We start from the raw sequence: 15945 nt of genomic DNA, 5'->3' as shown, positions 1-15945 counted from the left end.
GCAGCAGAAACAGCTCCATGGAGTGACCGGTTGAAGTGGTGGGAGCAGCGATGCTGCCATCTCCTTGCTGCATCCGAAACTGAAAACTCAAAATTATTATCTCGGATCCATTTGCCAGTTGGATGTTGTAGTTCTTTGTCCCAAATGAAACTGGGAATGTGATACGGTAGGATTTAGGAATGCGTAAATTTACTGCAGTCCGTTCTGGTTGTTTTGCTATTGAGTGGGCATGTTTTTAACATGATATGAAGTATCACCCTAACCAGTCCAATGACATTCTCGTTATGTTATGACTTTGTGCAATTGGACATGAGAGAGAGGAAGATAGTTTTAAAGGGGTGTGTGTGATAAGGGAGTTGTAATGCATGATCAGTAAGATAAGGATATTCAGAAGCAGAACAGATTTTACCTGTGTTCATAAGTCAGAGACATCCTTACATAACTTGTAAAGCTTGAGGAAATCCCTTTTTATAGCTTTTTGCATTTTTTTGGACATGAACAGTTTTGTTTTGTTTTTATAAAAAAATGGGTAAATTCCACCTGTGAATTTTAATTATTTTTTAATAGTAAATACCGCTGCAAGGTTCAACTTCTGAATTTCATATAGCCAAACACAGTGAAGTTTTGTTTTTGTTATTTCTCCACTGTTTTGAATAACTTGATTCAAATCCCCTACTTCAGCAACCTTGCACAGCTCCCTCGGGGAGGCTGTGCTGTGACTTACACAACCAGGGAGCTGACTCTGTGGCTCCTTGAACTGAAGTTGCCTGTTTTCTTAGCACAGAAGCCTCTACTGGGGACGGACAGGTAACCTCTACCAACGCTTCTCTTTAGTAAGTTGCAAAATGTTTTGCTGTGCAGGTTGGGGAAGTGCTGGTTTTTAATCTTGTGTGCTGAGATGAAAATTACTCTTCCTCTTCCTTCTCCTCCTCCACCTAATGCTAATTCATTTTTGGGGGGGCGGGAGCAGGGAGAAGAAAAAGAAAGGCAGTGATTCGAATGTGCTTTTAAGGTTTGTTTAAAAGCTGTCTTTACATTTTGACTTCTCACTGGAGGTGCCCCTGAGCAGTGCATGCTGTTGACAGTGCGTAGGGGTATGTACAACTTAGTAAGTTGGGTGTTTTCAGTGGGCAAGCTGGCTGAGAATGTTTTGGTACTGAAAAGCACTGCTGCGTGGACAAGGTGGCTTTTTATTTGCCTCCTCTTGAGAGTCACAAAACTTCAGGGTCTGGCACCTGTCAGTAACTGGCATAATTTGTTAAACTGTCTTGAAAGCCTGAAAAGCCTGAATCTGTTACTGAATAACAGGGTTTTTCTACACTATCATGATGGTAAAATACTCTGTTCTTTATGCATTAAATACTCACTTCCATGTCTTCTCATTGCCTGCATTTTTTGGAAGAGGCCATGCATTTCTCAAGGCAAGAGAGAGAAAGAAAAATGTCAAGACAGTATTGAAAAATGCTAAATATGGAACACTGTGAAGTAACACCTGGTGGTTTGTAATCTCAATGTTCAGATAACTCTCTTGAATATATTTAGACTATCACCTGTAAACAGTAGTAAGTGCAGTTTGTGTAAAGAATCAGAGAAAGTAAAAAATGGAAATGCTGGAGTAATAAGTAGTTGAAAAGCAACAAAAGGTGTTATCTGAAAGTGACAAAAGATATGATCTAAGCTCTTAAGAAGTTATGTGGTATAATACAGCATGTTGATTTTAACTTTAGCTTTTCTGGGTTGCTGTATTGTCATAGTGAATATGGAAATACATGACATTCAGTCACTTCTCTTTTTAATATTATGAGGTGTTTCCACATAATTGGCAGCTGCTAGTATTTTGGGTAGGACATGTCTATGAAGCAAAGCTTGTAGTAGAAACTTCCTGGTTGTGGGGTTTTCTTTTTTGTTTTGTTTTTTTTAACTCTTGATTTTCTTGTAGTGTACTTCATTCATTCTGTTAAAGAACATTAACCAAAAATACAGGCATAATTTAAACTTTGTTTTCTGTTATTTTTCATTGAATACTTAGAGTAGGACTTGGAGGCTCATCTGCTGTTTCTTCTTGTTCAGGTTTTAGCACCAGCAAATCATGTTCCGGATTGCTCCTTTTCTGATAGAAGGAGAAGGAGACTTTGTAGGATAATAAAGGATGATGCTTGTATGGTGAGAGGAGAGGTAACTGTCTCCTTCATACTGACCTTGCGAAGTAAAAATGTGTTGAATATGGGGATGCTCCCAATGACCTCTGCTCTTCAAAGACTATAGAATCATGGAATCATTTAGGTTGGAAAAGACCCTTAAGATCATCAAGTCCCCCTGTTAGCCTAACCCTACCAAGTCCACCACTAAACCATGTCCCTAAGCACCACATCTACACGTCTTTTAAATACCTCCAGGGATGGTGACTCAACCGCTTCCCTGGGCAGCCTGTTCCAGTGCTGCTTGTTTATTGACCACATAAAATGTTCTAATGCTGCCTCTGAAAGAACATTAGCTTCCCTAAGCAAATACACCATGTTGCGAGTACATATAAATTTTACATGTCCCTAAAGTGGTGGTTTAATAAGTTCAATCTGAAGCCAAAGTGCTGGTATTTGTGATTTTCTTTGCAGTTGTGCAACCTCCTTTCCTTTTTCTATTGCTCTGTGGCTCTTAGTCTCACACAGTTGTAGTGCTGGTGTGCACTGTCTTTTTTGGAATTTGATTCAGAACCACTACCATGTTTTTGATTAAAATTTTATTAAAATAATCTTGTGTTGATACTTGTATAATATTGTAAGTGTAGGAAAGTTCAAATTGTGAAATACACTCAAATCCTTTCCTGAAGAAGGGTAGGGATGCATGGATGATAATCATGAATGCTCCCATCTGGTTTTGTGGAAGTTAGGTTGCTTCTGACAGTTTCTCTTAACGTCCTTAGAAACGGAGGAACTCTGCTCTCAGCAGTAGCTGGCCCAGCCTCAGTATTCATATTTTGTAATTGCCACACAGGAGGGATTCGTAGCAGTCCAGAGCTCTCTGCCTCTACGATAGTCTCTGTGTTGTTCTTGGCTTTTTTGAGGGTGCTTGTGAGATCTGAGGAGTGTCAGGGTGACGGGGGAATTGAAAGCTCAAGATCGCAGTCCAATTTGGGCTAAATTAAAATGACGGTTTGAGACATAAGAGGGTTTTTCTGCTTTGTTTTTCCAAAACCTGGTTTAGTATGGGGCTCTGCTGCAGGTTAAAGCTCATGCACATAAAGTCAGGCCCAAGTCAACCCTATCTTTCCTTTAACATAATGTTTAGAAAAAGTTGGGGGATGTTGACAGGTAAGTAAATGGTTCTGTGAAATAAAGATGTTTTTATGAAAACTGAAGTTTCACAAGTGGGAAAGGGGAAAAACATTTGAGGCTTTGCTCTGTAAAGCCTGTAGTGTGTGTGTTACTTGACTTTTTCGCCCCCAAGGTCTTTCACAGGTGATTAGCAGGTGCCATCACCAGTCCCACTGAGAGTGGATGGGAGCTATAGAAATTGCTGCAATCAGCAGCAGTTATTTTGATATGTCAAATACCCAATTATTAAAATAAAGTGCTGATAATACACACAGTTCTTCAAGTTTGTAGTCTAGCCTACCTTTTCATGTAATTACTTTATTTTAAGACTCTAAAACCACACGTAGCATTCACAGGAAATTTTTTAGTGTGCTGTCGGTGAGCAACGTACGTGACCACAGTTATTTATTGCTATATGTCTGCTTGACCTGTGGCTTCCGTACAAGCATTTAAAATAGTTTTTCTAAGAAAGGTAGCACATATAGGTTGTGGCTGACTTGAGATATGGGTAGCAAATACACATCTATTTGCAATCATCAAGGTATTGATCTGGAAATTGTATTTCAGTAAGGTCAGTGAATAGTGCTGTAATAATAAAAACATTCCTAAACTTAAAATTTGCCTCCATCGTCTCCCAAAGAGTTCTCTGAGTAACGAAAATTCACTCAAAAGCTATTTTTCTTCTGTATTTCCTTTCTCTTTCTTCGCGTTCAGAATCCCTAGGACCTGGTTACAGCAGGCTTATACTTGAATAAAGGATTAAAGAAATGCTTCTGATCTGGATGGTAATTGATATGCAGAAGGAAGTAGTCCAAGTTATATGTTGCTTTTTGCCCCCCCCCCCCCCCCCCTTGTTTGTTTGTTTGTTTTCAAATACAAGTAGGCTGTGACAGCCAGAAGTACCTTGCAATAGATTAATGTGCTTTGGAATTTGACAGATTAGAAGAAAGTCCTCAAATAAATAAATAAAATATGTGCAAATATGCATATATGAAGGATTGTGGCTCTTTTATGAAAAACTTCCTTAAGGTGACTATCATCATGTTATTCTACTTAATATATTCCAGGCTGTCTTTCATTTATAATCCAGTAGGTGTCTTCTTTAATCTTTCAGGACTTAGTCACAGTTGTCAAAATAGTGAGCTTTTCATGGCATAATTTTGTATTGTCCCTGTACCCTCCCCCCCAAGCTTAAGTAACTGTTACCAGAAGAAACAGGGGTTTTTTTTTCCCTTAAGTTTACACTGAAATACAGTTTTCACTCATAAAACCTGAGAGCGTTTAAGGTTTGTTTAAGCTCCTGCAGTGCCCGCTTTAAAGGATCACCTGCGAGGCTTGGGCCAGACGAGAGGACCTGAAGGGTGCCTGCAAACCTGCAATGCTTACAGGGATGTTAATTTCATACTCAAGTCGTGGTTGGATTAAAGGGTTTAATTATGTCATAGCTTTTGGCAAGCTGTGAGTAGTTACTCATGTGCGTACTGTAACTACAGGTGTTGTCCAGACAGGCAGCCAGTGGCAGCGTGATCAAAGGAGAAGAATCGGCCCCTACTTGCAAACCACCCTTCACCTGAGGCCAGCCGCCCTTGCACCCGGCCCCATGTCTGTGGGCTTCTCTGCCAGAAACACTGGTGGTTAGTGGTCCCTTCCCGAGGGACAGACTGAGGATGCACTGCTCTTGGGAGCTGAGTCCTTACGGCTCTTCTGCCTCTGCCTGCTTCCGCGGAGATCCAGGGGCTGGCTGAGAGCTGGCCCGAGCTCCAGCTACCTGCCCACCTGGCTTTCGGGTCCCCAGTGGCCTCAAACTCTAGCTCAGAAACCTGGAGCCACTTGTGGAGATGTGTAAAATCTCCGTGAGGCGTCGTTTTGAGAGCTACTGAAGTCTGCAGGTCAGCTAATTTGCTGCAAGGGTTTTCATGAGCAGTTTGACACCTACTGTAACTATTTATTTAGATGCAAGTGCTTCGTTACAATGAAAGTGCTCATACAAGCCACAGGCTGCTAAAGTCCTTTCTCAGAAGAGGCAGAAGAGAATTTTCTTTTCCCCTTAAGGTACCTAAAATGGATGATTTCGGTTTTTTTTGCTTTGTTTGCTCTGCAAGCAGTAAGCCGTAAGGAAGCACACTGGGATTTGAAAACTCTAGTTAGTGATAGTGACTGTGGTGACCGATGGCCTCTTGTGGCAAGCAGCAATTTTTGTAAATTTTTACTCTCTGCTTAAATATTGAGTAGCCACAGCCATAGAGATGATCTGGTGTAAACTGGTTCATGGAGAGCTTTGTAACTGGTAGGGTGATTCACAGTTTGCCTGCTCTGTTTTCTCCAATGGAATGAAAGGTAGGCAGTTATTTTTACAGCAAAAATAAGTCAGTTATATCCTGCTATCGCTTGTGAAAAATATCCAACAGGTAATAGCATAGATGGGCAACAGATTTCCATGGGGTATTTTGTTGAAAATATGTTGTGGGGAGAGTCAGACTAGTTTCCCTCTCTCTAATGCAAAAGATCCAAAAGGTTTTGAAAAAATTTTTTTTGTAAACAAAAGTGGGTTTGATGTACCTGTTTGATACCTGCTACCATACTGGCAGCCACAAAACGTGCACAGTTAAAGAACAGGGCAGACACTGTACCTTTGAAAAGACCCTGTATAGGCTCTCCTTTTCCTTGGAGACCTGCAATATTGAGCTGTTTCTTGTAATTTTGTCTGGCCTGTTTCTTCTGGTGCGTTCTGTCTTGTGAGCCTTTCGTTATAATCTTCTGGATCAAGAATTAAGCCTTCAGATGTGCAATGGAGTTGTGTGGGGTGTTTGGTTGTTTTTTTTTCTTTTTTTTTTTTTTGTGCACCCTCTCCCCATGTGGATCGGTGGGATCCTTCTTACTGTTGACTTCAGTGAAATCCAGATCAGATCCACAGTGACTTGCATTTAAAAAACACTATCCCTTCAGGTAGCCCACACCCTTCTAAAAGCAGTTGGGTGAACAGTAGGAAGTATATATGCTAAATACAAGCTGATGTAACCATATTATAAGTCTGCATATTTGGAAGTATGTTACCTAGAATACTGTTGGGATAGATGCATCGTGTGCCCTGTTGTGATTGCTTCGGAGTGGCCCACTGTTCTCCTTTGATTATACCAAAATAAATTCGAACAGGTGAGGTTTCATTGTAAATATCCAGATATCCTTATTCTAAGCTTGTGCATAATGCAGTCATTCAGTAATACAGGAGAGTGTTGGAACTGCTTTATAAGGATTTAGTAAGGGTAATTGTTTGTGGGGCTGGCTGGTATCTAACTTTTCTGAGCTTCCTTTGTACATACCGTACCAGTGTAGGAGGGGTCCCAGACTCTTACCAGGATCAATAATTGCTACTGCAAGGCAAATGCTGAATAATTTTGTACTGAGTAGATACCAGCCACCTTGGGATAGAGGAAGCAAATTGAGTTTGAAAATGGCTGGTGTGTATGCTTTTTATCAGGACTGCTTAATAGTTTTTGTGTTAAGTGCAGCATCAGGATCTTGGCTCATTGGATGCAAATGTATCAGTTCTGGTTTCTGTCAGAAACAGTCTGCTCTGGTAATCTGGGAAATAAAAGCCAAACTTTCGGGGGAGGATTTATTATAATTCCCATATCAAAACTTGCCTTCGGGTTTATGTGGTAATGATGTCAAACGCCATTTCTTATCTCTTTGCAGAAAGGACGTGTTTCTGACTGCTCCCCAGCTCCAGGGGTGTGCGGGAGGCTCCAAGGGGCGGCAGGTACGTACAGTGAAACTAGGGGTACCCCCCGCAGCAAGGGACCTGTGGTGGATTCCTGGTGGCTGTGCTACAAGTGTCTTCGTTAGTAAAACATAAACACACTGCAAGAACACTAGGTACTTAATTCATATGGGAAAACAAACAAGGATTTAATGATAAGCTCAATTTATTACTTTGTTTTGCTTCAGGACCAGAATACTTCTCAAGAAACTTATCAGAAAAAGGACTTTTTTCACTTGGGAACATACTGTACGTTTACTTGTGCTCTAGTTACTACTGAAAGGTCCTGTTCAGGATTGCAGCCCTCCTGTGTTACGCAGTTTATGTGTGTAAGGGGGTATTGGGCTTGCTTTCAGAGATGTTTGTGTCTTTGAAAGTGTTGCTGGACACATAGGATAGTTTTGTTTTTTTTTTAAAAGCACATATGCCTGTTGATTTAGACACCCAGGTACTTTTGCAAGTGCTGTTAGTTGCCAGTAGACATCTTCAAATAATTTGAATGACTGGCTCAGTCCTATGAGCCCGAGAAGAAATGAGGAAGAAGCTGAGCAATATTTTGTATTGTGTGAGAGTATCTTTAAGTGGTAGGGGAAGATGGAATTTCAGGGATTTTATTTCTTAGTCAGTTCTCACTTGGAGAACTGGGACAGTTCTTGACTGGACAGAACTTGGACAGTTCTCACTGCAGTACCGACACTGTCACAACCCAGGTTCAGTATCTGGGAGAACACAGTGAGGCAGAAAATGATCTTAAAACATGTCTCTCCCCTGGGCAGCTCTTGAATTCTGGATTTGAGATAGCTCAATGTCCCAAGTTAGCAGAAGGTGCTGGCACTGCAGCTGTGGTTGGGGCCCACTGATCATCCTTGTAGTTTTTACATTATTAATTTCTGTTTAGTTTGCTTCTATGCAGCCAGGCTGAGGACCCACAACAGTCCGTACAATCTCTGATAGCTCACAGGGTCAACTTGTCCAAGGCTAGAGTTAGCTTTCTTTTTCTTGGAGAAACAGAAAGCAACCAGAAGCAAACCCATTTGCTCTTTCCTGTTGCTCTTTGGAATTGAAGGCTAACGTGATATTTCTAACAATCCACCCATAATAATCTGAAAAATAAGAATTTTAATCTTCTGTTTGTTGTCTTGTAATCTTTGGGTGGGGTGTGGGTTTTTTTTTGGCACAATACTTTTTCTTCATGTAATCTTTGCCCCCAAAAAAGCGCATAGTAATAAAGAAATGAACAGGAATGTGAGGTAAAAAAAAAGGGGGATCTCTTCAAGTATTCCACTGAAGTTTATAAATATTCACTGCTTTAAGCTCAAGCATTAGTTTCCTGAGTACTACTTGATGGCATATTTATAATGCAGAATCAGGAAAATAGCAAATTTCTGTCTTCACAGAAGGTTTCAGCCTAAAACCAGGGAATTTCAGTTTCCTAAGAATTTTTATCCTCTTTTAGCACTAGTGCACATCCTCCAGCAAGCTTTTTGGTGGAGGTAAAGACCACATCAAATTGTCTTAAAAAGCTTCATCTAATTTGTAAGCACCTAGCAACTACAAAGTATTTTGGTTACAGTTTGAAATGTAAATAATCCCATGCTCTACATGTATATTAGTCATAAAGGGCTACTGGTCTGCTAGTTTGAGGTTTTAACTTACCTCAGCAGAAAACAAGTCCATACGTATTGTATAATAAGAAAAAGAGTGTAAAAATTATGTTTTTCATGAGATGGTCTAAAAATGGCACTGTACATGAGGTTTTAAAGGGCGAGAAATAAAGCAAAGGATATATCCAGCCTGTCCTTACCAGTTTAAAATAAATGAACTATGTAAATAAAACTCAGCTGTCAAAGGTACATTGCACATTTTTTACTGTGTAATTTTTGATTGCTTAAAATACAAGCATTGCTAACTTTTTCTTCTATTTTTAGAAACAAAACTTTGGCAAATTGAAAAAATCAGGTTTAAGCAAAATCTCACAACGGGAGTTCTGTGGTTTGTTTTTTCATGTATGAAGCCTTAAAATCTTTGTTATCAAATAGGCATCAATAAACATTGAAGCAGGCCTGTGTTCTGTTAAAGCTTTCAAAAGCCTTTGAACAAAGTTATTTTGGGAGAACTTGCAATTTATGCCCCCTGACAGATGAATCCTTTAACCCCCGCCTTTTCTGCTGGAGGAAGCAATTTGCTTGTAAATTTGCCTGTCTCCACATATTGAGCTTCATATCCCTCATCATAGTAACTTACAAGTTTTAAAAATGCATAATTTTTTTTTTTTTTTTAAATCTAAAAATAGCAGGGTAGGCTGCCTGGGAAACCTGCTGTGGTTTTTTTGCTCCTGGCGGCAGGAAGGGAAGGTGCCTTGCAGTCAGTTGCTGCTTACTGTGAGGCCCTTGTTTGCCATGCCTGGACAGTGAGTGGTGTGAGAGTGATTTCATGGAGAGGTAGGGAAGTATATACATTAGAAGGGCTTCCTTCTAGCCCAAAGGAGGGTGGTCTTTTGTCTGGCAGCCTCACCAGGTCTTGCATCACCTGTGGTCATGTAGTAGTGCACTGCTTGTGTTGGGGAGGAGGAGGTGGTGGCAGCATGGATGGGAGATAAGCACAGCGTAGGTGGGGGATTGCAAGAAAAGATAACCCTGGGGAGGAGAATAAAGTGCAATACAAAATGGGAGTAAAACGGTGTGGATGCTTGGTGTGCTGTGGAGTAATGAAAAGAGTGACAGGATTAGGGCAGAAGGGCCAGTGCCCTTCTAGCTTTCTGCAGGGAGAGGCTGGATACTCTGTGGTGCTAATGCTCATTTCTCGGGAATCACAGGGATCCCAGCTATAATGCTGACTGCTGTGGGTGTATCAGTAAATTCTTACACGGTTTTAACCTTCATAGAGAAGATAAAGATAGATCCATTTAGCAATTTGTGTAATACCGAGCAGAATTCAGAAGTTGCACAATGCAACTAAGTATTTATTAGAAGAAAAGATTTCAAAACGAGGTTTGCAAAATTGGGCATTTCCTAACTTTGAAATCCCAGAATTTAGATAGCTTGTGCAAGTATCACGTATACAAGATGCACGCTTGAATCCAGCTTTACCACGCTGACTGGGGGAGAAGATGCTGATCTCTGGGTTTTTGATGTTGCATTTTATTACTTATAAAAAAATTAATTTGGTACTGATAAGAGTTGCTGAATTGACATCTGTGAAAGGTGACATTTTACGTTCACAAATACCTCTTTGTGCTTTGCCTCTGTGTCCTGGGGGATGGGAAAGATGGCAGTCTTCTTCCCATTGTTGGTTTCTCAGCTTCTCCCATTGCAGGGCTAGCATTTTGCATTTTTCCAGTAGGTGGACTGGAGCACTGTTTCTTTGACGCCCACTGACACGGGCGATGCGAGAGCCAGAGGTTTTTCGATCTTGGTAACAGTCAGGATATGCCATCGCAGCTCCCTGCTTTCATAATTTGTGCTAGTATTCCCTATTAGCACTCAGGCAGCCTGAAATTTTTCTTTCTAACAGTTTTGATATTCTGTCCTTTGAGAGAGCAGAAGCTTGTCTCTTCCCGTTTCTCTGCCTGTGCACTAAAATTATGCATGTCAATGGGAATGTTCACAGCTCTGAATTTCCAGCTGTGCTCTACCAAACTGATAGGAGCTCTGTCGATTGTTTCTTCTTCTATAGTTGCCCTGTTTTTAGTCACCATAAATACAAGCATTATGGAAAACTCATGCGTGTAGTGTACATATTGTTTTGCTCTAGTTCGTCATTATACATTGATTTAAGATCAGGAGCAGCAGAGTGCCCAAATTAAAATTACTGGTTTAAATTTACCTCAGAAAATTTTCAGCAGTTTTACAGAAACCAGAAAAGTAGACCTGTGGTCACTTCTAATTAGAGTTTAATTATGTAACTAAGGATGTCAAGTTTCTTTCTGCTTTACTTCTTAAATGTTCTTGTTTTCAAGCAAATTGTGGCTCATTTTTAGCATTAGGAGACCTAAGTTTCCAGAAATGCAAAGCACTCAAATCTAATCAAAGCCACTGAACACTGAAGGAGCTGAGCTAATTTGGAAATTAGGCCATTGTCTGGGCCTCCCCCCCCTACCCCCCTTTACTGCTTGTGTTATATAAAACCAGGTTCATATTAGATTATGGATGACTTCCCAGTGGATGACAGTGAAGGAGTTATTCCAGACAGTTTTCAGCACAGGGAAGGGAGGACAGGGAGAGAGTAATTAAATTGAAGGCTAAATTAAAGGACAAGGTCCTGGGTGCATTTTCATCTTTATTTAAACTAATAGGAATGAGGACAAAGTGGATCTTGCAGGATTGGGCACGTAACGTTCGCTGTAGTCTGTCTCGCCCTTTTTTTTAACATGCAGAATTTTACCTTAGATCAACAAATAATGTCCACAAGTCAAACTTAGTAATGTGAAAAAGGGCTTGTCTTGCAAACCTATTAAGTGGGAATGGAATGACAGATTTCTGCTTTGTGTGGCCAGAGCAATTCTCCGGCCACACAGCAAAGTAGGCACTAACTAACCAACCCAACCAGACCTTTTCTCTTCTTCAGAAGGCAATGTAATGTGTTTCAGATCTTGTTGTCATTTTGCATTTTCTGAGGTAGGGGAGCTAGGGTAGGAGTGTAACCATGGCTGTAGGGAGACTCAGGATTTTCCTTTATGAGGGCAGAGATTTGCTAATCCAATTTTAAAGTCCAGAAAATTTACAGGACTTCAGAAGCCTTCTCTGGAGACATCTCTACCATATGGTATTGTACACAAATGATTGCTTATTGTTGGGACGGGTGCTGAATAATGATGTTCTGGCTGTCTCTTTTAAAAAAAAAAAAAAAAAAAAAAAGAGTTAACAGGGAATTGATTATTACGTGGAGTCTTTTCAGTAACAAAAGATGGCATGAAAAAAAGAATTAGTGTGTAGAAATAATGGTTCAAAGATCTTTCTTCAAACTGCTGTTTTTCCCATTACATTTCCATTAAAATAAAATTGCTAGACTGCCTTGAACTTAATAATTGAACTACTGTTCACTTTCTAAATACTTACCTGTAAAGCTATTTGCCTCAGAATACACTTGTGTGATACCTTGCAACTCTGATGAGCGGGCACTGTTTAACTTGTTAGAGACCAAAACGTGGAATTGTTTATGTATGATAATAAACAGGAAGGGTGCAAGACAGACAAACAAGCGTAGTAAGCTTAACTGAAAATACAATGCCTTAAAAACCAAAATGATTTATATGATCCATTACAAACAGTTGGATCTGATCCAAAGTGCTTACCAAAACTAAAAAAATATAAAAAATTTTTAAAGTCACAGGTTCAGCTTGAGCAAGTTGTGGTTTTGTGTGGGTTTTTTCTTAGTAGGTAACAGATTTGTAGGAATTTTTTTTAACCTTGCCTGTGATCATTTAGTAAAGCAGGTGTAAAAGCTTCTGTGTATTTGTCTATGTTCTGCTCAGCAATGTTACTTCTGTGTTCGTAGCAGATCCTCTGGCTGCACTTACCAGAGGTTCCTTGCCTTTCGCTGATTAAACCCGGGGCCTCTCCCTCCCAAAGAGGCTGTCAGCATCACGCTTGTCCTTAGAGACGTTCTTGCTGCAGCTTCACCTTAGTTTTTTACTTCTGTCCTCCTCAAGTGCTGCCCCTTTCCTCTTGAATGCTGCTAAGGATTTTGCAACCCTCACCTGCCCTCGTGCTGGATAACCTTTAGGTATTACAGTTATCTTGGATGGTGGCATGTCTCTTAGTAGTGTCACATTAGTGTCTCAGGCTGTGGCATAGGGTAAATCTAGCACCTTCTGTGCCCTGCTGCAAAGGGCAATGCACTTTTCTCACCCCCCCATCCCAAGTGTACAGCCCCCAAAATTTATCCATATGCAGTAATCTAGTCATTGATGAATTCATTTGTGCCTCCTGGTAAACACTTGCAAGAGCCTTGACCTAGGAGTGTTTGTAGGAAGACGGGAGCAGTGGAGACTCATGGAAGGTGGTGTAGAAAGTGGTGAATGGTTTTCTTGACTGCTGAGGACAGAGCCTTTTCTGGCCTGAGAGTAACGGGTGGCTCAGAGTGACTTTCATAGGACTGTCTAGCAGGTTTAGTATTTAAGCATTGTCTCCCTTTATTTTTGTATGCAGTGCATTAGCTCTTTGTTTCCATAGCTGTATTTCTTTCTATCCCCACACACCTTGAGTGCATTAGTAGCATGAAAAGACTTAGCTAAAAATGACACTTCTGTTTGTAAGATCCCAAGGATGGGAGGTGCGGCAGGTTTGTATAATTGGTGCTTGAGATTAATGCTGCAATTCTCATGTCCTTTGCTCTCTGAACTTAGGCATAGTGATTCTTGTTTTGGTTTATCATTTATCAGAGAAGTGGGGATTTTCTTTGACACACTATTAAAAGTAAGAAAATACATAAAACTAGAGTTGAATTTTGTGCATTGAATGTAAGTGAGAGTTCAAAATATTTATACTTGGCGTTCTAGGTAGGCAATAATTGAAAGCAATAATTTCAATTTGCCATGTAGTGTGTGGCTTGTTTTTAAGAATCATGTTTTCACCAATTAATGTACTCTTTATCCAAATTAAGCGATGCAGACAGCTGTAGAAGTATTGCAAGATCAGTGCATGCAACGTGCTATTTTGGCTGGTATTCAAGTTTGGTTTCTCTTCTTGCTCCTCTCCTCTCTCGACAGCATCATTTATTTCTGCAACAAAACAGAAGAATGTGCTCAGTCGCGCTTCTCAGCAGCTCTGCAGCCTGTGGAGTGTGTGGGCAGTCTCTGTGTGCAGCATCCTGGAAAATGTGCGTTCTCTTGAAGTGATCTGCTGAAAAGCGTGTACTTGTACAGTTTTTCCAGCCTGCCTTGTTGCACTGCTCTCAAGGTCTGAAATGCCTGGTTTCTAATATTCCCTGGGATTTGCATTTCTTCTGCCAAAGAAACGCTACCTGCTGCAGTTATCCAAGGAGCTTTGAAGAGCAAGGACGCTGAAGATGGCTCTGTGTGCTTTTTATGCAGTTTGGGGTTTGTTACTGGAAGTGGCAGTAGCATTTGGCCCAGTACCGAGGATCACTTGGGAACACAGAGGTAAGAGAAACTTCAGTAGTGTAATATGGGACATTGCCACAACCTCAGGGTTTCTGTGGGATCTGAAACACCTTCAGGCTGTATGTTCTTCCAGCCTGCTTGCTGCAAGGTTGGTTAGGTGTTGCTGGCTTTGCTCAGCTTAGGAAGTGCTTAGGACCAGAATATTCAAAGTGACTCAGGCACTGGGTTAACTGATTTCAGGTCCTTCAAACGGTTCTGAAAACATAGCTTTTTAAAGGAGGAATTTCCAATTTGACTTTCTCAGCTGAAGGATCTTGAGATGAAGCTTGCTTCAAGAGAAAAACCCAATAGCTGTATTCTGTTTTAATCAAATTATTTGTACTTTGAGTCTGAACATATTAGCAAAATGCACCTCTCCAGCTAATAATCTTTCTTATGCTTTTTCAGACTGAGATGTATTTTGACACTAAGCCATCCTGTGCAGAAAATAAATCACCACGTGAAGGAAAGATAAGCATTTGGCCCTCTTCTGATAGCATTATATGGTGCCTAGAGTTCAAACAATCTCTTTCAGAGAGCACCACTTTCCCTGTATTTGAAGTTGCAGCAAATATTCATAACCTCCCAATACAATTAGCAGGAGTTAGCAAATGTGGCACAAAGAGAATTAATAGGGATCAGAGAATCCTTTAGCTTTTGGTTTAATAATTTAATCTGGATTTGAAGAGAACTGTAGAGCAAGGACTATAGAGTAGTTATTTGCTGCTGTTTGTGAATATCCTTTTTTTTTTTCCTTGTCCATCCCCCCCGCCCATGTGGGATGGATACTTTAGGTTTTACAAGGTTTTGTGTTTGGGTCCTTCTTTACTACTAGTTAGTTAGCAGCAATTACTTAACCCAAGTGTGCTGTAATTGAACAAAACCAAAGAAGTACATAGGCAGTATGAAGAAGCAGCCTTAAATAAGTATGTTAAATACTGAGCAGTCATAGTGTAGGAAAAGATAGATGGAGATTAAGAATGTAGTAACAATAAGCTGATTTATGAGATGACTGTAGGAAGTGTTTTTCCTGTTTATTGGTATAGCAATTAGTGAGTTGCTGATGTAGCTTTTCAGAAAGAATGGTCTAGACAAGGCTTGTAGTTCCTTCTTAGGCTCCTTGATGCTCCTATCTTGTATAATAGTTAAAATTTTGCAAGTTACTGTTTAATGGTATTACAGCAATGCACTGCAGAACCACATCCAAATTACTCAACAGAAATTGAATTTATTTTCATTCCTGCTATTTCTCCCTGTCTCTGTCTGCTAAAGATTGTTGCATTTAAATATGGGAAGCCTAGTTTGAATAGGAGGGGGAATTTAGTTCAGCGGAGGAACGAACATGTGGAGTTGTATGAACCAGTTCATCTATTTGGGGAAAATTTTCCTGCCAAGTAAAACATTTTAAAATGACATGCTTGAGAATCTAGTTTAAAATGAATGTTTCCGGAGTATTATAGTTGAAAATGTGCAATTGCTAATGTTAGAATTGGGAGCAATAATACATTGTTTTCTGCCTATACTTTAAAAAGCTACGCTTAATTAGTACTGTGGTAGTCTCTTGCACAAAATACGGTCTCCCAAGCTTTCAGTCATTTTTCCATTATGGTTGTACATGCAGAAAAAATACTCTTGTATATTAGTCATTTTGTGTCATCTTTCTCCAAGCCATTCTGTTCCAGTCTGCATGTTTCCTCATTCCACTGCCCCGTCTCGCTCTTTCTTCTCACCTTCCTTTTCATCTCGATTTTCCCTCATGTTATTTCTCTCTA

General features: G+C 40.2%; 1 protein-coding gene across 3 annotated transcripts in view; it reads left to right on the top strand.

Annotated features, from left to right (window-relative positions):
- Positions 1–15945, top strand: part of SEMA4D (semaphorin 4D) — a 102608-nt gene that overhangs the window by 51707 nt on the left and 34956 nt on the right. For 2 of the 3 annotated variants that reach the window (XM_075526193.1, XM_075526190.1), the window contains exons 2-3: positions 7008–7071; positions 13781–14173. In XM_075526193.1, the coding sequence (XP_075382308.1) occupies positions 14080–14173 (94 nt within the window). In that variant the 5' untranslated portion in view covers positions 7008–7071; positions 13781–14079. The remainder of the gene's footprint in view (positions 1–7007; positions 7072–13780; positions 14174–15945) is intronic. The other variant, XM_075526192.1, reaches the window with a different exon arrangement.

Source organism: Mycteria americana, chromosome Z (genome assembly GCF_035582795.1).
Source record: "Mycteria americana isolate JAX WOST 10 ecotype Jacksonville Zoo and Gardens chromosome Z, USCA_MyAme_1.0, whole genome shotgun sequence".
NCBI lineage: Eukaryota > Metazoa > Chordata > Aves > Ciconiiformes > Ciconiidae > Mycteria > Mycteria americana.
The sequence above is the reverse complement of the archived record's forward strand: the minus strand, read 5'-3'. Positions and strand labels throughout refer to the sequence as shown.